Source organism: Gymnogyps californianus, chromosome 6, assembly GCF_018139145.2.
Source record: "Gymnogyps californianus isolate 813 chromosome 6, ASM1813914v2, whole genome shotgun sequence".
Lineage (NCBI taxonomy): Eukaryota > Metazoa > Chordata > Aves > Accipitriformes > Cathartidae > Gymnogyps > Gymnogyps californianus.
The window spans coordinates 16,646,937-16,672,292 of record NC_059476.1 but is presented as its reverse complement, the minus strand read 5'-3'; the positions used below and the strand labels follow the sequence as shown (position 1 = coordinate 16,672,292).

The 25,356-nt window shown below is 61.1% G+C and overlaps 2 protein-coding genes across 2 annotated transcripts in view; both read left to right on the top strand.

The window, feature by feature from the left end:
- HPSE2 (heparanase 2 (inactive)) overlaps positions 1-18,877 on the top strand; it is a 112,602-nt gene extending 93,725 nt beyond the window's left edge. Inside the window, exons 8-12 of the mRNA XM_050898905.1 lie at positions 2,427-2,533; positions 3,678-3,792; positions 16,860-17,005; positions 17,990-18,136; positions 18,219-18,877. Coding sequence (XP_050754862.1) covers positions 2,427-2,533; positions 3,678-3,792; positions 16,860-17,005; positions 17,990-18,136; positions 18,219-18,384 — 681 coding nt within the window. The 3' untranslated portion in view covers positions 18,385-18,877. The remainder of the gene's footprint in view (positions 1-2,426; positions 2,534-3,677; positions 3,793-16,859; positions 17,006-17,989; positions 18,137-18,218) is intronic.
- A 567-nt stretch (positions 18,878-19,444) lies between these two features.
- Positions 19,445-24,274, top strand: HPS1 (HPS1 biogenesis of lysosomal organelles complex 3 subunit 1). Its single transcript, XM_050898904.1, has 18 exons — positions 19,445-19,543; positions 19,621-19,770; positions 19,844-19,986; positions 20,215-20,323; positions 20,523-20,683; positions 20,766-20,868; positions 20,969-21,073; positions 21,165-21,234; positions 21,344-21,411; positions 22,008-22,175; positions 22,250-22,426; positions 22,498-22,565; positions 22,700-22,822; positions 22,925-22,990; positions 23,187-23,331; positions 23,429-23,542; positions 23,682-23,764; positions 24,044-24,274. Exons 1-18 carry the CDS (start codon positions 19,445-19,447, stop codon positions 24,204-24,206), a joined length of 2,115 nt encoding a protein of 704 aa, XP_050754861.1. The 3' UTR covers positions 24,207-24,274.
- The last annotated feature ends 1,082 nt before the right edge of the window (positions 24,275-25,356 follow it).

Genomic DNA, 25,356 nt, shown 5'->3' with positions numbered 1-25,356 from the left:
GGCTGCTGGGGGCAGCTGTGCTCCCAGCCTAAATGCAGCCAGCCCTCATGCAGGGGATGGGAGAAAAGACCAGGCAGCACGATGCCTGGCCCTGGGGTGGGCTGTGCAGCGAGTCGGGAGGGAAGCGGCCACGGGCTGCAGCGTGGCGTGGGCCGCACCGGTGTGCCAGGATGCGGGCTGGATGCATGGGGCAGGGGCAGACACTGCTGTGCAAAGCCTTTCTGAAGCAGATGACTGGCTTGAGTCTCCCATCTGTCCGTTCCTGAAGGGAGCAGCACATAACGTGGGTATTCTCTGAAACTTGCTCCCAAGGTGAAGGAGAGGAGGGAGCAGCCAGGTGGTACCAAACCAGCCAGAGCACAGCCGGTGTCGTGCCTGCTCAGGTTGCTTGCAAAGTTGTGACAGTTGCATTTCCAGGGTAATTTTCACTAGTGCAGAATCATGATCATTATGAACAACTGGGTTTTTTTCCCTGATGATCATGTTTTGACTGTGTTACAAAACCCAGCTGTTGTTGGTGTGCTGTGTCAGAGCCCGCAGCTCTGCCTGGCTAGCGCAGCCTGCAGTGAGTGCTCCTCTCCCCGCCAGCTGGGGGGACCCAGCTCGTATCTCTGGCAACTGGGTAGGGATGGGGGCTTTGCAGGGTCCCCCCACTTTGGCTGGTATGACCTCCTGACCCGGAGGTCAGGACTGTGACCGGCCCACTCAGCTGTCAGTCCCAGAAGAAATAAGGAACACCTAGTAAGCGGGGAAGGCTTTAGGGACTAGAGGAGATGTCTGTCCATCTGTCTTGTCTAGGTTTTCATACCACACCAGTCACCACAATGTCTTACGGTTGTAATTCCTGCAGGGAGAAACCATAGGATGAGTAAACAACTCAAAGAGGCCCTGGGAAAGGGGATGCAAGGGTCGACACAGCAAAACTGGAGGAGAGGAGCCGCTTGCTGAGTCCTCTGGCACAAGCTGGGAATCATCCCCGCATGCGGACGGGGACGCATGGCAGGGTGGCCAGCAGGATCAGTGCGGGGGCAAGCGAGAAGCACCGGCCAACCCTGCTCCCACTGGGGGTACAATACCCCACCAAAAGTGGTGGCACGTGTCCCACCTCTGCTGTGGGTCAGGAACCTCCTGGGAAGGGAGCGGGACCCCATCCATCCCCAGACCAGAGGCAGCAAGGAGCTGCCCTCGGTGCAGGTTGGGGGAACCCTTGCACCCACGGGGCAGGATTTGGTCTGCCTGGGGCAGGGCCAGGGAAGGGCTCTCCCGGGAATGCCAGTGTGGCTGAGCAAAAGCACAGCGCTGGGTGCTAATAGCCTCCAGCTTGGCTTTGAGTCCGTGCATCCTGCCGGGGCTGATTAGAGCAGCTGGGCTTGTCCACTTCCCTGTTTTATTGCTTCCTCTCCGACAGGGGAAGGTGGTGGGCTTAGATAATTACAGGCAGGATGCCAACACCTCTGGGGCTTCAGTCAGGGATGTCGACTCTCACAGGCTGTGAGTGGGAGGCAGCCCAGAGCTGGCGTATTTAACATCTTTGAGGGATCCCAGTCCATCCAGCACATTCCAGCGCTCCTCACTAATGGGGCAGGGTCCATCAGGCTGCGCGGAGCGCTCCTCAGGCCGCTGTGTTTGCAGACATCTGGTCGCGGGAGCTCGTCGCCCAGCCTGGAGAAGTGGGATTGTGGGAGAGAGGACAGGGCATTGCGTGGTGCCGGAGGTTGCTTGCGCTGGGAGAGGGCAGCTCCGGCTATCCGAGCCCTCCCATCCCACCTGGCATCTCACGGGTGTCTGCGCTGCCAGCTGGAGCCTTGTAAGGGGCGGGCCAGTGTGCTCAGACGTGCACGTCCCACCTGTGCCAGGGACCCCTCAGGTGGCAATGCAGCCCCTGCTCAGCCACGGGGCTGGCTCTACCCGCGCCTGGGGGCATCCACTGCTTTCTTCTCAGGTGCCCACCGTTCCTCCATGTGGCTCCAGTACGTGTCCCAGTGCTCCCACGCTGCAGAGCCATTGGGGCTCGGGTGCTCCCCACGGCTGGCAGCCACCTTGCATGGGGACATGGAGAGCTGAGGTGACATGGCAGGGCAGCCTGCAGGACGGAGTGCGTGGGGGGACCACGGAGAAAGAGCAGGGTCCGGGTTTGGGAGCATGAGAGCACGTTTGGGAGGGCGTGTTTGGAGCAGCTCCAGAAGATGGGTAGTGGACACGTGGCAGTGGCAGGAGAGAGTGAGGAACAGTCTCCCACCACTCAGCCACGGTGATGACACCTAGTGACAGGGTGACACCAGGGCCAGGCAGGCACTGACTGCCCAGCAACACCGTTAGTGAAGGTCTCCATAAGCCTTCCCAGGGCGTAGCACAGGGGATGTCCGCTTTGGCTTTAAATCACAGGTTCATGAAAGTCATTTTGGTTGCTTTTGTCTCCCATGCAGGTAGTGAACACGTACACACCGGGGAAGAAGATCTGGCTGGAAGGTGTTGGCATGACCTCGGCCGGGGGCATGAACAACCTCTCCGATTCCTATGCAGCCGGGTTCCTGTGAGTTACACCGGCTCACTGGCGCCAGGGCACTGCCACCCCCACGGGCTCTGCGGGCTCGGGTGCTGCAAAGCCACTGCAGCCGGGAGAGGGCCAGCTCTGTGCCCAGAGACCCCACCTGTACCCCCCTTGGTACTCCTCAGCAGCCTGGGCACCGTTATTTTCTCCATAGCATCCCTATTATCCCTCCTCAGCTCTGCTTTCCTGTAGGTGACCTAGCCTCTGGCATACCCAGAGAAGGAGAGTAAGGAGGCGACCGCACGGGATCCCACAGCGGTACCCACAGTGTGTCCGCAGGGCATGGGCGTGGAAGGGAGGTGTGATGCGAGTACGCCAGCTCTGGGACCCCAGGGCTGGCATCCCGACAGGCTTGCCTTGTTCCACAGCTCGAGATTGCCTGGGCCTCCTCTCGCTCTGCGTTTTTAGTTCAGGCTGCAGCCACGCATCCTTGCATGCATTCACTCCCGGGGCGCTTGCCCAGGTTAGTGCTTGGCAGGGCTCTGCTCTGGAAACCATTTTCTCTTTTTCTTTGAAGCCACAACCATTCCTGACTCCTGGGGCTTGTCTACTGGCACAGCCCCATGGCACGGGCATCCTGCTGCAAAGCCCCAGTTCAAATCTTCAGAGCTGTCCACGATCACAAAAGATGAAAGAAGATTATCCAGGCTTTGCAGGGAGGCGCGGGGACATGCCTGGGGTATCAGGGCTGTGGCAGGCTGTGAGGGTTGAAAACTTTGCCTGGGGAGTGTGAGGAGAAAGGCTGGTGCAAAGGTCTGGTCCCCCCTGCTGAGACAGTGGGTGCAGAGTGCTGGCAGACTGGGGGAGCACCCCAGGCTTTGGGCACAGGGCTGCGATGCTGGGGTGCACACAGGGGCTCAGGCACAGTGTTGGGACATGCGAGCCAGGCACAGCTGGGACAGAGGTGGCTGCGGTGGGGGGAGAGGCGTGCAGGCTTGCCAGGGCAGGGATGGTGGGAGCCGGTTAATACCCAGCTCTCAAAACCATCTGACGACTTCATCTCAGGTGCTGGGAGCAGGCACCAGGTTGGGTGCATGAGAGCAATGCTGTGTGCTGGAGCACGGCTGTGCCACTGGGGCCCGGTGGTCCCCCCGCGGCAGACTGACTCTGTTCCTTCTGTCCCCAGGTGGCTGAACACGCTGGGCTTGCTGGCCAGCCAGGGCATCGACGTGGTGGTGCGGCACTCCTTCCTCGACCACGGCCACAACCACTTGGTGGACCAGAACTTCAACCCCTTGCCGGTAGGTCTGCCCGGGGGCGTCGCGCTGGCGCTGGCTTCTCCCTGCTCATTTGGGGGGATTCTCTCCTTGTGGCCTGTCTGAACTCTGCTTGAAAATGAGTTTTTCCAGATCTGTTTCTTGCAGTGTTAATAGGAGACGTTAGTTCACGTCAAATGCAACACGTCGGAGGCAGATGGGAGAGCCATACCTCTGTAGCTGACACTTCATCTAGTGCCCAGGGTCAGTAGCACGGGAGGAAGGCTGGTGCCACCGAGGGGTGCCAGCGCGAACTGCGGAGTCGGAGGGAGGGAGGGAGGGATGTGGCAGGACCACCACGCACAGCATGGGGTGGGCAGCTGGATCGCTAGTGGTGAGCTGGCCCGGGGGAAGCCAGGCTGGAGCCTCAGCACCCAACTTCAGATCTCTAGAAACCGAGGTGAAGGGCATTTGAAGGGCATTCCCGGCTTCACAGGGAGCAGTGGTCCTCACCAGTGCCCCGCAGCATCCCTCGCTCTTCAAAAACGCCTAGGCAGGGGGGAACTCCCAGCACACATGGTGCTGATAAAGAAACCATATGAAAAACCCTGTTAAAAGTAGCAGCTTTCCTTTTCCTGGGGGGGGGGGTAGTAAATATGCTGCCTTGTAAGCAGAGAGCCTGGTAGAGCAGCTGGGCACTCTGCGTCTCCCCTGGAAGGGATTTATGGGTCCATGACCCAGCAGACACTGCCAGCGGGCTGGGGATCCACGTCAGAGAGGTGCACAACCCTGCCACTGCAAACCTGCCTTTGATGCTGCGCTGGGATCTCGGGGGGTGGCTGCAGGGGGGCAGAGGCTGAGGGAGCCACATCTCAGACAGCTCTACCTACTCAGCCGATGAAAACAGCATCTTCACGACAGCATCCCTGAACATCAGGGGAGGATGCAGGAGATGTTGGTGACACGAGGTCTGTGCTACCCGCCCCAGCATGGCCTGGTGGGTGGCTCCGGAGAGCAAACCAGTGAGCAGGAAAGCATGGTCCCCACCCTGGGCTGCTCCTGCATGCACCCCTCCAGCAAGCGTACCTGCTAGCTCTGGAGGCCCCAGCTGGGGGGCGCCTGGGGGGCTTTGACCTTTGTTTGAGATGAATCTGAGCCTAGGGCAAGTGCTTGATGGATTTCTTCTGAAGAGCCAATTCCCCCGGCCAAGCCACATCCCCCGCCTCCCCAGGGCCTCAGGGCTCCCCCGGATTGCTCCCGGATGGATGGGTGCAGGCCAGCTCCTGCCTGCCGGGTGCGCGGGGGCAGTGGGTGGCCCATGGCCAGTTCTCCCGGCACAGCGGGGGCAGCAGCCCTGGAAGCGGCTGGAGCAGGCGTGCAGTTAGGAGTGGGATTAAAGCCAGGGGAGGAGTTAGAGGAATAAACCCTGGGCTGTTAAATGCAATAGAGGTCTTTAAAATGGATTTTGCTGTTGTTTTAAAGATAAAGTCTCCCAATAAGTTAGATGCCATCCCCCTCATGGCTGTTTCCTCACTCTCCCATGTGCTTCAGCATTGATCCCACATCCCACCACTGCGTTGTGCACAAACTCCAGTGCGTGCTTCCCCAACCCCTTTCCCTCCACTCCTGTGCTACAGAAGAGCCACGGGCAGGTGCAAACCAATGGAGGGTTTAAAAGCTGCAAACACCAAAAAGCCCAGCGAGACCGGACTGTGACCTGCTCTGCGGGGCAGCGGCCACTCTTTTCCCGTGGGAGCTATCAGGGAGATGAAAGTGGCTGGCTGTACCTGCACGGGGCCGCGGTGCTGTGAAATACAATCCGCTCATTAGCTGCCATGACAAAGAGGTTTCCGCACGCCGGCTGGGCGTGAGGCAGCTGCCTGCTGAGAGAAGGGCTGCACCACCGCAGCATCAATTGCGGCTCCGGTTGGCAGCTCCTCAGGGAGCCGGGAGCCAGGGCTGGGCTCCCTGTAGCAGCCTTTGCACCTCCTCCTCCTCCCCGGCCACTGCTGATCCCTGCTTGTCAGATAAGAGGACGGTGTGTTTCGGGATGCTGAGCTGAAGCTGAGCCTTTTACAGCGGTGTCCTTAGGTGCCAGGTAGCTGCATGGTCCAGGGAGAGTTTCCTGTGTGGTCCAGGGATGGTGTGGCGATGCAAATACAGCCCTCCATCCTTGTGCTAAAGAGTTTCCTTTATAAAACCAAGTGATTTGTAGTCCATCGCCATACGAGCACTGTGCTGCTGCCACACGAGCCCTCCTCCCTGTCCTTCAGCTGGGCGCCTTGGATGCTGCTGGTCTTGCTCGTGTTAGTACTGTCTCTGTTACGGCATGTTACAGTGGATGGCATAAGGAAGCTAGTAAATTGTGGTGTTGGTGCCATGTTGGGGGATCAGGGAATGCAGATAAGAGGGGTCGCTTGGTGGGCACCACTGTGGGAGTCTCAGCTTCTAAATCACCACGTTTCTTTCTGCTTCCCCTCCGGGACTGCAGCACTGGGGGGATTTGTTATGTACAGGGGAAGGAGCAGGCAAATCACTGCACCGCTCTATGTATAGCAAGGTGATAGTCACTGTCGTGGGCCATGCTGTGAGCTAGCAAGGAGTACCAGCGCGTCAGGCAGACAGAGAGCACAGCTGCTCTCTGGACATGGGCGCTGGGCAGCAAACCCAGGCAGTCTGGTGGGGCTTTCTCTGTGTTTTCTGAGGGTTAGCCTTGGCTTGAAAATAAACTTGTAAACTCTGGCTGTTTCAGTGGGAAATGCAAGAGCACCTGCTGCTTGCAGGCAGGGATGCAGTGAAACCTTGAAAGCAGAGGTTTAAGCTGATCTATCCCCGACTTTGTGCCATGGTGGCTTGCCGGTGCAATGCAGCCTGGCTCCCCGAAAATGGTCTCTGCAGCTTCATGGTGAAATTAGGGAGATGCTCACGTCTCTGCTGGGCTTTCCACACACAGCTGGCTCACGAGCTAAGCAGTGTCTTGTGGCTTCTGGGGCATCTTGCAAGGGACATGGCCTTTGCGCCCCTATCCAGGTCCTTCACCCGTGAAAAGGCAGCTCTGAGTGCCTGCGCTGGCTGCCAGAATTGCCCATCCATCCTCTCCTCAGAGGTGGTGCCATCAAAGTCCCATGCGAGGGATGGGCGCTGCGGCAGGGGAAGGCGAGGCCGTCTCTCTGAGCCTCCTTCCAGGTACAGATCTGAGGAAATGGATTTGTCTTGCTGGACTAACGGGAAGCAAAGCAGGAGAAACTGGGCAACATGAGGTTCCGTGGCCTCGGCACAGGTGTGATCAGGCTGGGGAATAGAAATGCTCCAGCCGACCTTAATGCAACTGAGCTCAAGCATTTTAATGCCTTGTTATTTTTGAGATAACTTTTTCATGTATGGTTGGAGTGCTTTTTCTTCCTGAGTGATTGGGGCAGCCAGCTGTATAATAGTCAGGGCTTGTGCTTGAGAAGCCCTTCAAACAAAGCCTCTCACAGGTATGTCAGTCTGCCTGCCTGCACCTAAACCCATCTGTACACGTGTGTGGGAGTGAGGAGCGGAGGAAAGGAGGGCAGGAGCAGCACTGATATTCACTCTTCACAGGGCAGTGCCTTTGAAATGCTGCTCTGGCATTTAGTAGCTCTAGGCTCATTTCAGGCACACCACGTACATACTCCATCTCTCTTTCCTTAATATCTCTCTGAAATGGTCCAGAGGGATGCAATACATTTATTTCACTGGAGAGCCCCCAGGTAGGTGTGAGCTTTCGCTTCAGATTGTTACAGCATGTTAAAGACCTTTCTGAATGGTCTTCCATGTGGCACTCGCCGCTTTTTTATCCATCCTTGGCAGTGATTTCTGCTCCCTTAATGCACAGTGCTGTAAGGTTATATCTATGTGAGGAAAAACTTGGGCATATTGCTAGGCAGAGCCCAAGCAACACAAACCCCATGGAAAAGCCAAAGCTGAAATCCAGACTTCCATTTCCTGATAACTGTGGCTCCTCTTGGACCTTCTAAAGACTGTGGACAGTGAGATACTTGGTTCTCCTGGGTTAGGTAGATGCTAAAACTGTCTTTCTGCGTATAAGTTTCATACGCAGCATGAGAAAGGCCCAGAGGGATCACAGGGTGAAGCGATGGCAGGGGCTGCCTGCTCAGCTGTGGTAGTAGAAGACAATACGATATTGCCTGTGAATTGATTGCGTCCTTGAGAAAGCATCGCAGCAGTGCGGAGGTCTGTGCTTGACGGTGCCGTGGTCAGACGCTTGGATGCTGCAGGTGATTTTTCACCTCCTTTGCTTAGCCCAAAGGCACTGAGGAACTCGATGGGAAAGTTACTGTCTGTCCTGGAGGAGGGAGGACCACGGGCTTGGATCGGGTCTGTCCTTAGTGATCTGTCCCCTTCCTAACCAGGCTTTCATAAAAGCCCTGTTGTGAACAAGCTCAGTGCCAGTTTGCCACCATCCTCAGCATCTCTTGGGGTCCCTAGGGCAGAGCCATGGTGTGAGCCATGCCCTTGGGCTGCACCTGACGATTCGGTACCAACGGCGCCTGCCCCACCTGTCCCAATCACCTCCCCAGCAGGGCACAGGCTGGGCTCCCAGTCTCTGGGTGCACAGAGGCAAGGGGCCTGCCGGCGAGGTGTCATGCCGGGTGCCAGGGGTGGGAGCGGGTCCCCCGGCCATGCTCCTGCCTGCCGCACGTACGCGCTCCCCGGTGCACTCGTTAGTTGAGCTGGCTTGGCCAGAGGCATTGCTAATTGCAGCTGGAGGTCCCAGCCGTCTCCCCGGACGGTGCCTCTCCCGCCCCTGCGCTGCACGGGAGGGGGCCCTCCCCAGGCCAGGGCTGCGGGGGCCGCGTCCTCGTCCACCTGCGCCCATCCCCACCCTGCTGTCCGCTCGCCCGGTGGCTGCCCGGCTGCTGGGCTGGGCAGTGTCCAGAGGCGAAGAGGAGACCTGGCATCCATAGGGGGAAGCGTACGGAGAGCCCTTTCCTGCAAGCGCTCGCACTCCCACCACCGAGCCCGGCCAGCTGGCTGCGGGGCCGGGGGAATTCAGCCCCGCTGCTGCGCCGGCCCATCTGCACGCCCAACACTGAGTCACCGTGCTGCACACACGCAGCTGGCCGAGCTGCCAGGGGTAGGACTGCAGCTGCTGTTCCCCCCGGCGGGGACCCTCGGCTTTGGGGTCGCTGTCGAGGAGAGGGCTGCCGGGTCGGGCTGCAGTGTGCCATGAGCCGCGGAGGCAGAGGCAGAGGCACGGTCCCAAGCCTGGGAGCGACAAAGGGTGGGGAGAGGGAGTGGGTCCAATGGAGCTCGCACACACGTGGAAACTGTTCCTGGTGACCATAAATCTGCCGCGCGGGCGTCTGGCACCTCCATCTGCCCCGCACGCTGGAGCACTGGCTCTGGCGGGAGCGACGCCTGCAGACCGGGAAGGGGCGAGAGAGGCGAGGACGGGCAGGAGCTTTCTGTACGGGACGTTCGCTCTGGCCATGGGAGGGAGGGATTAAATCCTGGGCAGTTCAGGTGTGCGTGGGGGAAAGGCTCTCCCAGGAGATGCCAAGCTGGAGCACGGCCCGCTGAAGGGCAGAGTGGAAATGGTGCCCTGCAGAAATCTCCCAGCCAGCCTTGGGACAAGCGCCTGAAGCAGGTCTGAGCAGGGCATCCCCTCCACTGCCTTGTCCTTTCAACCATGATCATACCATGTCTTGAGGACTGCAGCATCCTCTGCTCTCTGCACCCTCACTGCATTCAGCCTTCCAGGAGCTCTAAGTCTGCTCTGAGGCTCGTTTTGTCTGCAAACAAGGAGACAGATTTAAAGCACCTAAACTCTGCTCACTGTCACAGCGGGTTAAGGGGCCTTTCCCTCTTAGCGCACCATAAAAAGTCTCTGAAGTGCGTATGATTGGACTCTCAAACGCATCAGAGCCATGCTGCAGCTAGCAGCTCTGGCACCCACCTGCCGGAGCTGCTGGACATGTGCAGACCCGGAGCCAGACTGTTCCTCCTGCACCAGAGACCGGGGCAGAGACACATTCCGTCTGGGACCGGCGGCAGCAGCTTGTACTTGGAAGGATGGACACAGCCACTGCCCACGTCTCGCAGAGGCGCCGTGCTAGTGACAGACCTGCTCACCTTGGTGACAGAGCCATCCTGGGGCTGTGGAGGAGATAGGACAGCAAGACCCTTCCCCGGGTGGGTTGGTGCTTGCCGGCGGAGCAGAGGGAAGTAGCATTATGGTGAAAAGCAGCAGCAGAACAGAAAAGAGCAAAGAAGTTGCATTTGGTTTCCAAGCCCTCTGATCTGGCAGCTCCGCTCCCTTCCTGCGGCCTCCATCGCCTGGACCCTGTTAGGGAGAGGTGATGACAAAAGAGAGGTTTGGCTGTTCCTCCATCTGCTCGGCTCCCCAGGAAGGTGGAGGCCGCTGGCTAGGGGCCAGCTTGCGAAGGGCAGCAGTAGGCAGGGGCCACTTCCCACTTGCCGCTTTCCCAGTGCCTGGGCAGGCTGTCCCCTCGGTGCCACTGGTGCCCAGCAGCGATTCCTGTGGCTGCCACTCCCACAGCAGGAATTTTGCCTTAATGTCAGTGTTTGCTCTTTCTCCAGGATGGAGCAAAAGAGCAGAAGAGAAAAGAGACAAGGGAGAGGGGCTGAGCAAAGGGTGCAGCGGCTTGAAGGCTGGGAAGATGTGATGCTTATCAGAGGCTTGGCAGGTTGTACTGCTGGCAGAGCTGGGGGAGACCCCAGGCTGCAGGATGAAGGGCTGATGTTCAGCCCAAACACAGAGCTTGCAGTGCTGCTGGCACTGGTGGATGAGAATACTGCTCTCTGAGCCCATGGGTGCACGTACATTAGCAGGTTATTTGGGATGGGAGCGAGTCTCCTGGCTGTCCCCACATACTGCGCTTTGGGACTTATTGAAGTGCTGTTGTAAAACGTGACCTGGTTTCCTTTCCCTAACCACGAGTAGATATTCAGTCCACAAGGCCAGACAAGGGCCAGCCTGCCGTAAGCCCCCATAAGCGCACAGTGTACACAACGCGGCCACAGCAGCAACTGTTCTGCTCTACAGAGCTGCTCCTGCCCCGGCTAATGGAGTCATTGCCCTCCCTTGCCATGCCTGCCTCCTCTCCTCTCCTCTCCCTCCTTAGCCGAAAGGCACTGGGGTGCGGGACTGGCAGCCCCTCATGTCACGCTTCAGCCATAGACCGCTTGCCGGCAGAGAAAGCTGCCGGGAAGATGTGAAGGCGGAAGGCAATGCAGGAAAGAGTGGTGTGAGATGAGGCGTTCGCAGCCGTTAGAGCAGGAAGGAAGAGGATCAGCACGGTGAAAGCAACAGACGCCCAGGCAGAGATGTCAGCAGGTTCGGGGGACTGGAGGTGGGCACCTGCAGGGACCGAGGCTAAGCAAGAAAGGAATTGGGCAGCGTCAGCCGATCCTTTCATAGGTGCAGGTGCCTGGATGAAAGCAAGGGTCTGTCCTGCCCAGGAGGGGCAGGCCTGTGTGGGCAGAGCAGAGGGAAGAGGCAAGGGGCCACTTCGCTGCAGCATCTCCGTGCACGCTGGCCCCATCCTCCCCTGCTGATGCCACCGGCTCCTGGCAGCCCAGTCCACCTGAAGCCCCCTCGTTCGGGGCTAGGAGGAGTGTTGTTCCCCATTCAGAGACCCTCTCTGGAGTGGCCCCTGTGGTGCTCAGGGCACACCCACAAATTCCACCAGTACAGCAGCAAATGTGGTAGGAGACTGCTCACCAAGTCCTCGGCTCTTCAGGACCTCCACACAAGGAGGGTGCACACTCAAAATGGCAAACAGCTCACGTCCCTGAGGATGGGTGCATGCGAGCTCATGAGGACAGCATCAGTGCTCGCTCCCAGAGCTGATCATTTTGACTTCAGCAAACGTTCCCTTTGGGGGGAGGCTCTGCCCTGCTCTGCTTGTCACAGGACCTTGCACAGGGTTTGGGTGAGAAAGCCTTGAACTCCCACAGTCCAAGAAGCACATAAAACTCAGGGATAATGTTAAAAGCGGCATTAGTCCAGCCTTGCTGAAGGAACGACCAGCCGTGGCTTGAAGAGGATGTAAGGACCTCCGCAGGGAGAAGGCTTTGGATACTGAGGATCTCTTTAATCTAGTGGAAAAAGAAAGAACAAGAATGACTGGTTGGAAGCTGAAGCCAGACAAATTCAAGCTGAAAATAAGGAGTGGGATTGTTAACAGTGCGGATGTTTAACCGCTGGAACAGACTCCCTGGGAAGTGGCTGCTTCTCCGTCCCTCCAAGCCCTCACAGCCACAATCACTACTTTTCTGGAAGATGCTTTTGCCAAAAACGAGCCACCAGGCTCAACAGAGGGATAAAAGGGCAAAGCTCTCTGTCCTGTGATGTATGGGAAGGCAGACCAGCCAGCCCTTATCTCCATATGGGTTGCTTAGACTGTGGAAAAATGCAGATGAAGGTGCAAGAATGGAGCAATCTATAACAGGCTGTTGAAACTTGAGCATGCCTGAGGGACGGAGGAAGAGCTTGGGCAGCTTAAGAGGGAAGAAGCAAGAGGAAGAGGAGGAGGGCGGGCAGCAGCCAGCTGATGCTGCCGGTGACACGGGGACACAGAGCCATGCCCCGGCAGCCCCAGCCGGAGGAGGCTGTGCACCGTGAGGTTGGCAACCTGCTCATTTGAAGTTTGGTTGCCTTTGCCGGTTACAGCCCCCAGGAGACCGAAGGGCTACGGCTCCATTACTCCGATTTTCTGGTTATGACGTTTTCTCACATGTGGTGAGCGCAGAGCTGAACAAACTCAGGTGGGCTGTAAAGCTGCTTTGCTGCCTCTAGGAGAGAGTGTGGGGATACACTCCTGCACCCTTCCTGATGGCTCTGGAGACAGGAGGGTCTGGTTAATAGGTCTGTCCGAAGGTCTGCCTAATCAGCCTTGTTTCCAAAAGCTGAAGTCTCTAAAAGCTCCTGCAATGAATTAAAATGTGCAAAGAGATCAAGTGGGACCCTCTGGGCTTTCCTTGTCTAGTGAAGGCTCGTGGGTCTTCACTGGCCCCATGGGGCTCAGAAGATGTGGCTGGCCTGAGCTCTGCACATCAGCTCACTTGAGACAAGCGCCCCTCCTGCCCATAAATCAGGGGTCCCGTCCAGGAGACCCCCTGAGGCACAGGACGGCTCTGCCTTCAGGTGCTCCTCGCCTGCTGCTCTGAGGGCTGCAGTGGCAGCACTGCTTAATGGGTCTGCAAAGTAATTAAAGCAAGAAAGCTCCCTTGATTCCCAGGGGACTAATAGCAGACCAGATTCCTGTCTGCTATTCCTCCTCTACCGCTACAGCTGTATTGCTGGCTCAGCCCTCACAACGGGAGCCCTCCGTGACTCCAAAAGCCAAATCCTTTCTGCGGTTGCACTGGTTGGAGCCACACATCTCCCTGGGCATTGCCAGCGCTGCCTCCACCAGGATGCCCGGCACGGCACTGCAAGGCGGGCACCTGTCTTTGCAAGGGGCATGTGGGTGCTGTCAGCCTGGGGGCCACGCTCGCGCAGGGTTTGCCATATGGGAGGGGGTGCCAGCTGCTGTCAGGGCTCCAGGAAGAGGTCACTGACCAGTGGAAAAGCCACCCCGGTTGCAACCAAGCTGGGTTTCAAGAGCAACTGCTTCCCAAGCTGGTCACCGTTTGAACAGGAGCCAGGAGCTGCAGGTGCCCAGCAGCCCCGGTGTGATTTTAACTGGGGTTCACTCATGCCAGTGGTAGGAGCAGCCGCAGAGCACTGGCCCAGCTGGGGGAAGTGCCCGCACCCAACGGGTTTGTTTCCGTCATGCTAGGTGCGTGTGTAATTCATCATCCGAATGCTTGGTGTCACCAGCTTCTGGTAATTTATTGCAAGTAACATGATTTTGGCCCCTGCCGCACGCGGGCTTGCGATGACGCGAAAAGCTGCAGCTGTCTTCAGTGCTTCCCTGCAGTAAGCTGAAGAGCTTGAGTGCCTCGAGGCCAGCGCTGACAACTCCTTTTCCAGCCCCAGGTCGTTTTTCTGGCCCTCCTTTGAACTCTCTTTGGTATTTCTACATCCTTCTTGAAACCGAGACTTTGGAGCTAGCCTTGCCAGCAAGGCAAGGTAAAATCACTGCTCTCCCCTCGCCTCCTGCAGATGCTGGAGGGACAGTTTGGTCCTTGCGCTGCCCTGGGGGCATTGCCTGTGCCGAAATACTGCATGCTTAGCCATGGTCATCTCACACTTTGCAGAACAGCTCACGGTGCATCACTGCTGACTGCCTTACCCGTCTCATGGCATCTGCACAGTTTTTCTCACAAAAGCTGTGTACCCTTAGCTGGATCAGAAGCTCACAAAATGTGGCCAATGCTTCCCAGAGAGACAAGCATCTGTCCTTGTGCCCAGCCCAGGAGATGCTGAACGGCACAGCTCTGCCTGTGAGCCGCCACGGCAGGAGCCCCAGGCTCAGCTCCCCCGGCTCTGCAGGGGAGCAGAATTTGTCAGAGCACCCTTGGGAAGAGTGTATGCCAAGGCGTGAGATTTGACAGCGACTGGGGCAGGTCATGGGGCAGGGCAGCTCCCCGCACCCCCACATTGCAAACGTTGCTGCTGCTGAGCCTTGAGAGTGGAGGGATGCTGGCATCAAAGCAGCAAAATCCCGGGGACCACCCTGCCCAGAGGGGCAGGTGCTCAGCTGGAGGCTGGAGCTGCTGGTGCCAGCTCCCCATCGCGACAAGGCCATCGCGAGTCCTCTGCAGAACAGCTCTTGAGACCCATATGGAAATTTTGAGGGCGGCCACGAAGTCTCTGGCCTCTATTGCTCCCATAACTTGTGGACGAAAGCAGCATCTCGTCAGTGGAAACATGGAGAGGAGGCGAGAAACCCCAAGGGGGCTGCTAGAGAGACCTAAAAGCCTGAGCTGACAGATAGCTCGGGGCACTGAACTCATTTATTTTTAATTCACAACTGTGGGGCTAAACACTGCAATCCGTGCTCACCTTTGGCCTTGCCATAAACTCAAGTAATTACTCATCTAATGATGCCTGCTAATCAGCGTGGCTTGCTGGGGAGCCAGCAGTGTGCCGGGCACTGCTTCTCCTGCCTGCCATGAGCCCAAGCGGGGTGGGCTGGCACAGCTTCGCATGGCGGGGGAAGGCTGGCACAGCCCCTGCAGCGTGGTGCAGGCAGGGACATCCCCAGGGCGCGGGGCAGCACTGCCAGGCAGCAGGGACAGGGACGGCGGCACGCACCTCGGGTACGGCACACGTCTGCAGTATCGAGCAACTGCAGCTCGTCCTCCCCGGGAGCTTCAGCCTCATGGGCTGAGCCTCCTCGGGGTGCACAAGCCTCTCCCTTCACCCTCGCGTCTCCTCTAGAGCCCGAGGTTTGCAGGGGAGCATTTACCAGGCTGGTGTGGCACAAAGCCCAGTGGTTTTGGCTGGGAGCAGCGAGAGGAGAGCAGGAGGTGGCTTTTCCTCCAGGACTGTGGCAAAAGCTTACCCAGAAAGTGGGAAGTGGGTTTGGATCTCCCTTTGCCAGGCCAGCCCAGCGCTGCTGGAACAGGTCACTTCTGCTGAGCTGGGCTGGAGAGCGGATGGGACCGGCAGTCCGGTTGGGCCGGTGGGTATTCGCCTTGTGCCGGTTGCTGCTGCAGCACTGCTCTGCGTTTCATCTGCTGGCCTCTTCATCCAAAATGCATGTTAACTGGGGGCTGTGTGAGGGCTTCCCACCCACGGGATGGATACCTGTACCTGTACAAGGGATCTGCACTTCCACCTGCCCATCCTGCCCTATAGCCTGGGGCCCTGGAGACCCCATTCACCCCCCACATGCCCCTCTGGGGTGGCAGACCCCTTCCTGGCACTATCCTGACCACGCAGGGCTTTCCTCATGCCTCCCCAAGCAGTGTGCAGAGCCACGGGGTGCTTGATTCGTGCTCCTTTCTGCATCAGCAGCCCTCCCCACTGTGCGGGTCCGATGCTGCAGGGCAGAGCAGTCCCTGGTGCCAGCGTGACCATCGCTGCTGGGTGTTCAACATTGCCAGCGGGGATGGGGGATCATCCCAATTGCCCTGGGGCACATGGTCCCTCTGGGGCAGCCACTCTGGGTTGCACAGAGGAGGTTTATCCAGAGTGCTCGTGTGTGTGAAGGTGCCCCAGCACCCAGGCGGTGCCCAGCGCACCCACAGGCAGCACTCAGAGAAGCACCGTGAGAGGCTCCGTCTCCCCAGCATCACCCAGGGTGCCCGGAGCAGCAGTGGGGCCAGAGCCCCATCCTGCAGAACAGCAGGCGAGTGCCTGAGCCTTTCCCTTTCCACAACCCTGCTTCATTTACCGCACACCTCCCAGCTTCTGCAGCGGATGAGTGGGGGGCCCTGCCGGCAGCGGCCTCTGTCACCGCACAGCCTCACCTCCCTCCCCAGGGCTTGGGGCCCATCCTGTGTGCCGAGTGAGGCTCTGCCCTGCGGGAAAAAGTAGTATGTGGTGACGTAATTAAAGGCTGCATCATTAACGCATGTGTGCAGGGGCTGAACATTTCCTATTTCTTGACTGCTTGGCTTCCCCGTGCTATGTTCATGGGTGCTTAACTCCACAGGAAGCTTTAAAATGGGAGAAACACCTCTGGGAAGTGGAGCACCCTCAGCAGTCACCAAAGCCAGTGTGCCATGAACAGAGCTGGAGAGTGCAGGAGAGCTCTGGTGTGCTCCAGCCCCGTGTAGAGAGTGGGGTAGAGGGTGACCTGCCTGCTCCAGAGCCATCAGCATCCCGCGTGCCTCAGCTGGAGCTGGTGCACGGGTCCATGGCATGGCTACGTGCGGGTCCATGGGAACGCGCGAGGGCATCCACGCTGCTCCCCTCGCTCCGCAGCCCAGGCAAAAGCTGAGCTCCTTTAGAGGGTATCGGTGTCTCTCAGCATGGGCAGAGCAATGTATTCCTCCCTTAATCTCTTTCCTGGAAACAGCAATGCCATTTTGGCTCGGACTGCATGAAAAAAGCTTACCCCAAGGCAGATATCTGGCACACAACATTTTCATCCCAACACCCAAAATTTTGCTAGGCGGTAAGCAGGGAAGCCAGCCTCTCCTGCCCGCTCCCGCTGTGAGTCGGGGGGACCGTTGTGCTGCTGACTGTCCCCTCTGCCTCCCAGGACTACTGGCTGTCCCTGCTCTACAAGCGCCTCATTGGTCCCAAGGTGCTGGCGATCCATGTGGCCGGTCTCCAGAGGAAACCCCGGCCAGGCAGGGTCATTCGCGACAAGCTCCGCATTTACGCCCACTGCACCAGCTACCACAAGTAAGTGGAGCGAGGGAGGCTGCGGGCTGCAGGGGGGGATAAGCGGGACCCCCAGGAGATGGGGACCACTGAGGACATGCTGGGGCAGGAGCCCAGGGTTTGGCTCCGGCAAGGCAGATTGTCTTCCCAGGGGACTCGCTCGGGCGCTGCTCTGGCTGCTGTGGCGGTGGAGGGAGCGCGCAGGAACAGCGATGCCTCCGATGAAAGTCATGGCAAGCCCGCGCCTGGGAACGAGGCCGGCCGGGGCCGGTGTGGTGGCCACCGGGCAGCCCCAGCAGCAGAGATCAAGGGAGTGGATTTCACACGAGGGGCCCCCGGTCGGTCGGGTTACCCGCCGGGCCGCGCTGCCGGGGAGCCCGGCCTGGTTATTGTTTCGCTGATAAGGTCTTTGAAAGTGCCCCAGCGAGCCGGGGGGTGGCCACCTCCTCCACAGACACAAGTTGCTATTGTGGAGGAGGAGAGTCTGTTTCTTTACACAGTCCAGATGCTTTCAACATGCCTCCAGCTCGGTAGGAAACCTTGTCCAGTAACTGACAGGTGCAAAGTGCTTTATAGCCTTTGTTTGGGGCTGCCTGATTAGGCAGGGACAGAGGATCAGTGTCTGGACCTGTCAGTTAGGTGCCCGGGGCAGCAGGGGCAGACGCCACTTGCGCACAGAGCTCCCCTCCATTCTCAGCCTCCTCCTTTCAAGGCCCTGGGGGGGGGATGCCCTGGGACCGCCACCCCGCAGCTCCAGACACCAGCACAGCACCCCCTCAAGCCATGCCACCCCTGGCTGAGGAGGGGAGAGGGAGATTGGAAAGGTGTCATCACAGAGCTGGGCTTGGTGATGGGGAGGTGGCACCTCCCTGTGGAGGGGCAGCCAGGACGGTAACGTTCCCTCCAGATGGCTGCACGAGGCTGGTTCTTGCAGAGACCCCCAAACCACTTCTTGGAGGCGATGCTCCCAGGGCATGTGCCAATGTGCCCCTCTCCCCTTTGCAGCCACAACTACGTCCGGGGGTCCATCACCCTTTACATCATCAACCTGCATCGGTCCCGGAAGAAAATCAAGCTGGCGGGGACGCTGCGGGATAAGATTGTCCACCAGTACCTGCTGCAGCCCTATGGCAAGGACGGGCTCCACTCCAAGTAAGTGTGATGCTGGTGGCTGGGGCTGCCACCACCGCCCCATCCTCGATGCCACCGCCCTGACCCTCTCCTGGTCCCACAGGTCAGTCCAGCTCAATGGGCAGCCGCTGGCCATGGTGGATGACGGGACCCTCCCCGAGTTAAAGCCTCGTCCGCTGCGGGCCGGCCGCACCCTGGTCATCCCCCCGCTGACCATGAGCTTCTACGTGGTGAAGAACGTGAATGCGCTGGCCTGCCGGTACCGATAGCCTGTGGCCCAGAACGGACCCGCCGGCCCCGCTCCTGCCCCCACGCACTCCCCAGGACATGCTGCCTCCTCGGCAGCCCGCACAGCCTCGCAGCAGGGCCACGTCGGGTGGGCACCATGCCGTGCCCTCGTTCTCACACCCTGGATGCCCTCCGGCTTGGCACCCTCTCCTGCCCTGTGACCACAGAGCTCCGCTTGGCCCTGGCCACCATCCCGCCGGAGCGGTGTGACGGCAGATTTGCAGGGCCTGCCGCGATCTGTCTCTCAAGCTGCGAGAAGCACCCGGGGTCTGGCGCCCACCGGCTGCTGGGGAGGGCTGGGGTGCTGAGCCCCGGTATAGCCCGCGATGGGCACCCTCCCGGCCCCCCCAGTCCCGCTGCCCCTCAGGGTGACCCCTCCAGCAGCCGGGTCCCCCTTTCCTCTGCACATTCCCGGGCGGCGGGCAGCGCTGCCGGTGCAGCAAGTGCATGGAAGCAGCTCCCTCTGCTGCCGCCGGGCTGCCGCCAGCCCGGCCGGGACCGGCGCGGGGATGCTGCGGGCCGGGAGAAGGGGCGCCGGGGTCCGCCCCGGGCGGGCGGGGCTCGAGGGTCCGCGGCTGGAAATGTTGATAATTAAATTATACGGCCCGGAGCGGAGCGGCGGGAGGCGGGGCCGACGGGCAGCCCCGGCCCCCCGGGCGGGGAGCGGCGGCGGCGGCCGCCGGGCCGTGAGCGTGTCCTGCCCGGCAGAGGGGCGGTGTCGCGGGCAGGAGCAGCCGGGACGCGCCGAGGCGCTATCGGAGGTGTAATAAAGTTGGGCTGTCAACCGCGCCGGCGTCTTCTGTCCGCCACGGGCCGGGAGTGCGGCGGGAGCGGGAGCGGGGCGGGAGCGGGGCAGCGCCGGGGCGGGCGGGCAGGGTGCCGCGGTGCAGGGCCGCGCCGGGCCGCCGGGGGCGCTGCGCGCGTGGGCGCGGCGGTCACGCGCGGCGGAGCAGGAAGCGGCGGGAGGCGGGCGGAGCCGCGCGGTCCCGGTGCCCCCCGCCGCCGCCGCCGCCGCCGCCGTGGGTCGGGCCGGGCCGGGCCATGCGGTGCGTCCTGATCGCCAGCACCGCGGCCGAGCTGCTCTTCTACTGGGCCGATGCTGCCTTCCTCCACCGGCTGCGGCCACCCCACGCCGGGCAGGTGGGGTGGGACGGGGCGGCGCGGGTGCGGGGAGGGGGTGCGTGGTGCGCGGTCGCGCGTGGGCGCTGACCCGGGAGCGTGTGCCCCAGGGCCCGGCGCTGGAGGACAGCCTCAACACCCTCTTCGCCCCCCTTATCATCTCCTGCGCGGCACTGCTGGAGAAGCTCGCCGACACCTACACCTGCTTTGCGACCGAGTGCGGGCGGCACCTCCACGTTCTGCACATGGTAGGGCCGGCACCGGGGACCGGGGCCTGGGGCGCCCCGGCTGGCCCCCACCTGACCCTGCTGCCGGTTGCAGTTCGGGGACTGCCTGTACATCGCAGTGAACGGCGACGGGACGGAGAGCGAGGATGACCTGCGCCGGACGCTGTTTGTGCTGCGGCGCTTGGTGGAGGCTCACTGCGGCCTCGTCACACTCGACTCCCAGCTCATCCGCAAGGAGTGAGCGGGCACGGCCAGCCCGCACGGGCTGGCACACCGGGGTGCAGGGGCAGCTGCCAAGCGGTGCCTTCATGCAGCCCCGGTGGGGTGGGAGTGGGTGTCTCCAAGCTGGGACCCCCCTTTGCAGCAGGACCCCCTGCCTGCTGGGCTGCAGCTGGGTTTTGGGGTGCCTGTCCCACCCAGGGAGGTGACAGCTGGCTCTCAGCTCACACTCTGCGGCCATTGCAGGTTGCGGCCAGCCAATTCGGAACAGCGGGAGCATGTCTGGAACCTGCTGCGGGGCCTGCTGGAGACCTACAGCCGCCTGCGGGAGGAGGACCAGAGCTTTGCGGTGGAGGTACTATTCCCCGGGGTGTCCCTCGCCATCGGGGCGTCCCAGGGGTGTGAGGCTGCGTGGAGTCCCGGGATGTGGGGAAAGGCTCTGGGCCAGGGACTTTGGGGCAGCTCCCTGGAGCAGTGGAAGCTCAGAACTGCCCCCGGGGCTGCATGGCTGAGTCTGGAGGGGCTCAGCAGCCTTCCCCCCACCTGCACCCCAGGCCGTGGAGCGGCTGATCCACCCTCAGCTGTGTGAGCAGTGTATCGAGTTCCTGGAGCGGCAGGTGGTGCAGTACATCAACACCAGCCCCGAGCGTGGCGGGGACGAGGTGGGCCATGCCTTCCTCCTGGTGCACACCAAGCTGCTGGCGTTCTACTCCAGGTGCGCCTGGCCCCGGCCCCACCACCCTCCCCAGGGCAGCCGCTCGCCCTCCCGGCTGAGCCTTCCCTTCTCTGGCCCACAGCCGCAACGCCAGCTCCATCCGCCCTGCCGACCTGCTCATCCTCATCCTCCTGGTGCAGGACCTGTACCCCAGCCAGAGCGCCGAGGAGGAGCTCGGACCCCAGGTGCTGCAGAGCAGGGTGTGGGGGGGCCAGTGGGTCAGGGTGCCCCCACGGGGCGATGCCTTGGCGGCCAGGGCTTAATTTTTTTCCCTCTTTTCGGAAGCCCACGGCAGAGAAGGTCCTCCCCCAGGGACCCAAGAGAAGCGAGAGCATCCCTGTGAGCGGCCCTGGCTCCCACGGAGCTGCAGAGAAGGACTCGGATGATCAGGTGAGTCCCTGGGATTGGGAGCTGCAGGGTGGGATGCTGGCTGGGCTCCCTGCATCGCTCCCATCACTGACCCAGCCATTCTTGCCGGCAGGACACAGACGATCTCTCCGTGCCTGAGGTTTACTACACGCCTGAGCCTTCGCCAGGCAGGCACAGCACGGGTGAGTGCCTGGCCGGGCAGCAGCCCTGCCCTGTGCCCCCCAGCCCTGCAGAGGCTCCGGGGCTGCGTCGGGGGCTGGCGGGGAGGGCGACCTGCCATGCTCCCTGCAGGCAGTGAGAGCTGGTCGGAGGGCGCTGAGATGCTGAGCACCGGGGAGGCAGACGCTGCAGACGTCCAGGTGAGCGAGGGGTCCTTCAGTCCCTCCTGGCTCCATACCTTCTCGGCCTGTCCTGGTGCTCTTTGCGGTCTCTGGTCCTCGTCACTCGTCCCTTGCTGTGCTGCGGCTGTGGGTGCCCCAGGCTCTAGGGCTGCGGGTGTGCCCTGTGTCCCCCGTGTTGTGCATAACTGACAGCTCTGACCACCCTCTTTGAGACATTGCTTACGGTCTCCCTGTCCAGAGCTGTCAGCACAGAGGGGCCGGGGCTGCCTCAGAGCAGTCTGGTGTCTCCCTCTGCTGCCTCTGGGCTTTCTGGGCTGCTTCCCTGACGGACGCCACAGAGCCTCACTCACTCTCTGCAAGCAAGCGCTAGCTTTGGCGTAAGGCGTTTGCAACCTGTGTCTTTGCAAGCAGCTTCTCCTCTATCTGCTGCTCCTTTGGGGTCCCTGGGCACTTCCCTCGCTGCTGATCTTTTGCTGTGTGGCCCCTCCAGCTCCTCGGTTCAGTCATGCCTGGTTGCAGCTTTCAGAGCATTGCTGTGTCCCTCCAGAGCGTCCTGGGTTGGTGCGGGCTGTCTCATCCCCGCGAGGGGCTGAGCATCTCCCCTCTCTCCCCAGATGGCAGAGGACTTGCTCCAGACCTTGGGACCTCTGGTCCCTGAAGCTTCAAACCCCAGAAGGATCTTCCTGGACGCCAACCTGCGGGAAGGTTACTGCCCCTTGCTGCCACATACCATACACTGCCTCCCGCTCTGGCCGGGCATCTCCCTCGTCCTCCTGACCAAGGTGAGCTGCCTCTAAGGTGAGGGAAGCGATGTTGGGCTGGGTCCTGGCTGACCCACCTCTCCCCTCCCCGGCAGGGCCCCACGACCCAGGTGGCCGTCACCTTGTACCAGCTGCTGGATGGTTTCTTGGTGCTGGAGAGGAAGCTGGAAGAGGGGCCGGAGGCGGGAGCCCCACGCTCCTACCCGTTCCTGGCTGAGCTGCGGCAGCGCATGGACAAGTTTGTGAAGAAGCTGAGCGGGCAGGACATCCAGGTGGGAGTGGGGATGTGAGGACCCTGTCCTGCTGTCCCTGCAGCCTGATGCTGAGCCTTGTCTCCCTCTAGTTGCAGAACACCTGGGTGGACTTCAAGAACAAGATATTTTCCCGGAGCGAGCCTGGGAGCTCCCTGGAGTGAGTACGGGGTGGCTAGGGAAAGTCTCTGGGGCAGGCGGGGACCTTTCCCAGCCCGGGGGGCAGTGTGGCTGTCCCTGCAGCACTGGGGACCCAGGGGCGAAACTCGGCGCCGTGCATGTCTCTTGGCTCAGGCTGCTGCAGGCAGTGGCCAACGTGAAGCGGCAGCTCTGCTCCGTGTACCGCCAGCTCTTCCTGGCTTCCACCAGCCACAGCCTGTCCCAGGGGCTGCGGGACCGTGCACAGAAGCTGATGAGGTGAGTGCATGGAGGTGGCCGGCATCCCCGGGGGGCTGCCTCACACCCAGCTGTGCTGGGGCTTGGCGGGTCCCGGCCTCTCACTGCACCCCTTCTCGGCAGGGAGAAGCTGCTGGACTGGCGGGACTTTCTGCTGGTGAAGAGCAGGCGCAATATCACCATGGTGTCATACCCATCCCTGTGGCTGGGAACCCAGCCTGGCAAGGAGGGGTCCCCAAGGGGGTAGCAGAGGTGGGAGTGGGACCCTGTCCCCCCAGCACTGGGCTCAAGGGGAGGAGTGTGGTGGGTGAAGGCGGTTTCCCCAAGGCTTAGGGGCTGTCCTGGAAGGGCACCAAAGTTGTTGGACAGCCTTAACGCACCCCACGTACCTGGAGGACTTTCCTGGCCTGGTGCACTTCATCTATGTGGACCGCACGGCCGGGCAGATGATGGCACCATCGCTCAGCGTGACAGAGAAGTCCAGCTCAGAGCTCGGCAAGGGCCCCCTGGCCACCTTCATCAAGAGGAAGGTACTGCTCACGGGGCTAGGGGTGAGATGGGGACCAGAGGAGGGGGTGACGGTTGGAGGGTTTTCTGTTCAGGCTTCAGGTGCCCCTTGTCCCCCAGGTCTGGTCCCTGATCGCATTGGCCCGGCGATACCTACAGAAGGGGTACACGACGCTCGTGCTGCAGGATGGCGACTACTGCTGCTCCTACTTCCTCTGGTTTGAGAACGAGCTGGTACGTGGGGCCAGGAAGGGGCTGAGCCCCTCTCCCCTGGCACCTTTTGGGGGCAGGGAGCAGGGCCGTAGGCACAGCCGGCTCCAGCTTCTCGGCGGTCCCTTCCCTGCTTCTGCCCTCTGCTGTCATCTCTCCCCAGGGCTACAAGCTGGAGGTGATGGAGGTGCCAGTTCTCTCTGATGATTCTGCTCCCATTGGGATGCTGGCAGGAGACTACTACAGGTGAGCAGTCCCCAGCCCTGTTGTTTGGCACCAGGGCCCGGGGCTGTGCTGGCACGGGGGTCCCCATGAGTGATGCTGTCCTTGCATCCTGTCGCTGCAGGGTGGTACCAGTGCTGTGGTGTCACCGGGGTTGCACCAGCCCATCTCCCCAGCCTGGTGCTGTGGTCTTGCCAGTGGACGGGTGCTCTGTCCTTGCCAGAGACTTTCTAGGGGGAAGGTGGTTAGAAGGGGGGTGCCAGTCTTGCGCTGTGCCTGCCCAGCCCCCTGTCTTCTCCCCAGGAAGCTGCTGCGTTACTACAGCAAGAACCACCAGGCAGAGGTGGTGAAGTGCTACGAGCTGCTGACCGTGCACCTGGGCATCATCCCCTCCGAGCTCGTGGTCCAGCAGGCCTGCGACTTGGCCCGGCGCCTCTGGGAGCCCTCCCGCATCCCCCTGCTCTGAGCTGCCTCCAGCTACCTCGGGGCCAGGATTAAAGCGGGTGTGTGGGTGTTCCCAGCGCCTGGGCTGCTTTCTCAGTGTCTGTGTGCCATCGGCTGTGCTTGCAGGCAGCCACGGGCAGCCATCCCATCCTCCAGCCCGGCCGGGGCTGGCACTGCCCGCCTCCCTGCTCCCCGCAGGCTTCGCTGGCACCCAGCAGCCTCTGGGGACAGGCAGAGAGTGGGGCTGAGAGGTTGTTGGCAAATCACCATCTTGCTGAAAAGTGCGTTTCCAAAGCAGGATTTATAGCGTTGGCTTGGCATTGCCGCCAGGCTTTGGCGAGAGAACAAAATGGTGTAGCCAAACCCACGTGGAGGAATGGCCCAGGGTGCGTCCCCATTCCCCCTCGTCCCCAAATGCCCCAGGGCCCTCAGGGACTTGGCAGGCTCTGGGGAGGTGCAGCCTGTCCTGCACCCCCTTCCCTGCACCCGGGCGCCCAGGCACCAGTCAGCCGCAGGGCCGAGCTCAGCTGTGAACAGGGGGTAAAGCTGGGGGCAGCTTATGTGTTTCCCAGGCACTTCGGGGCTCACTGCACATGCAAACCCCCCCAGGCACAGCTGGGGCTGGGGCCAGCCCTGAGGGACTCCGGCAGCCGCTGCCCCTTGTTGCTCCATGCCGCTCGCTGGGGCTGGGGACAGCGGTTCAGGGAGCACTGGACCACGGCAGGGCCTTTGCCCCGTCCTGCTGGGCAGGAATTTGCCTTGCTGAGCAACAGCGCTGGGTTCGGGGCCAAGCGTACCCCCAAGCTGCCCCTTTTCCCACTGCTGTCGGGGCTGTGCTTGGGGCTTGCCTGCTCGAGGGGGGCCAAGCTCCCCCTGTCCCACAGTGCTTGTTAGCCCATCACCCCAGCCACATGCCCCTGGGTCCTCCTTGGAGCAGAACAGGGGCTGGGGGGGCTCTCAGGCCCCCACCTGCCTGCCCAGTGCCTTCCTGGGGTACAGGCTGGGGAGCACCTGGCATCCTGCTGAGCACCAGGCAGGATCCGACCCTATTGCCTTCTCAGCATTGGGGCTGGTCTCCAGCCCCTCTGCAAGCACTCAGCAAAGCTCTGCCAAGGTCAGCACCTTGCCACAGGCAGCGCCTGCGGGGCAGCGCTTGGCGCGTGCCCCTGTCC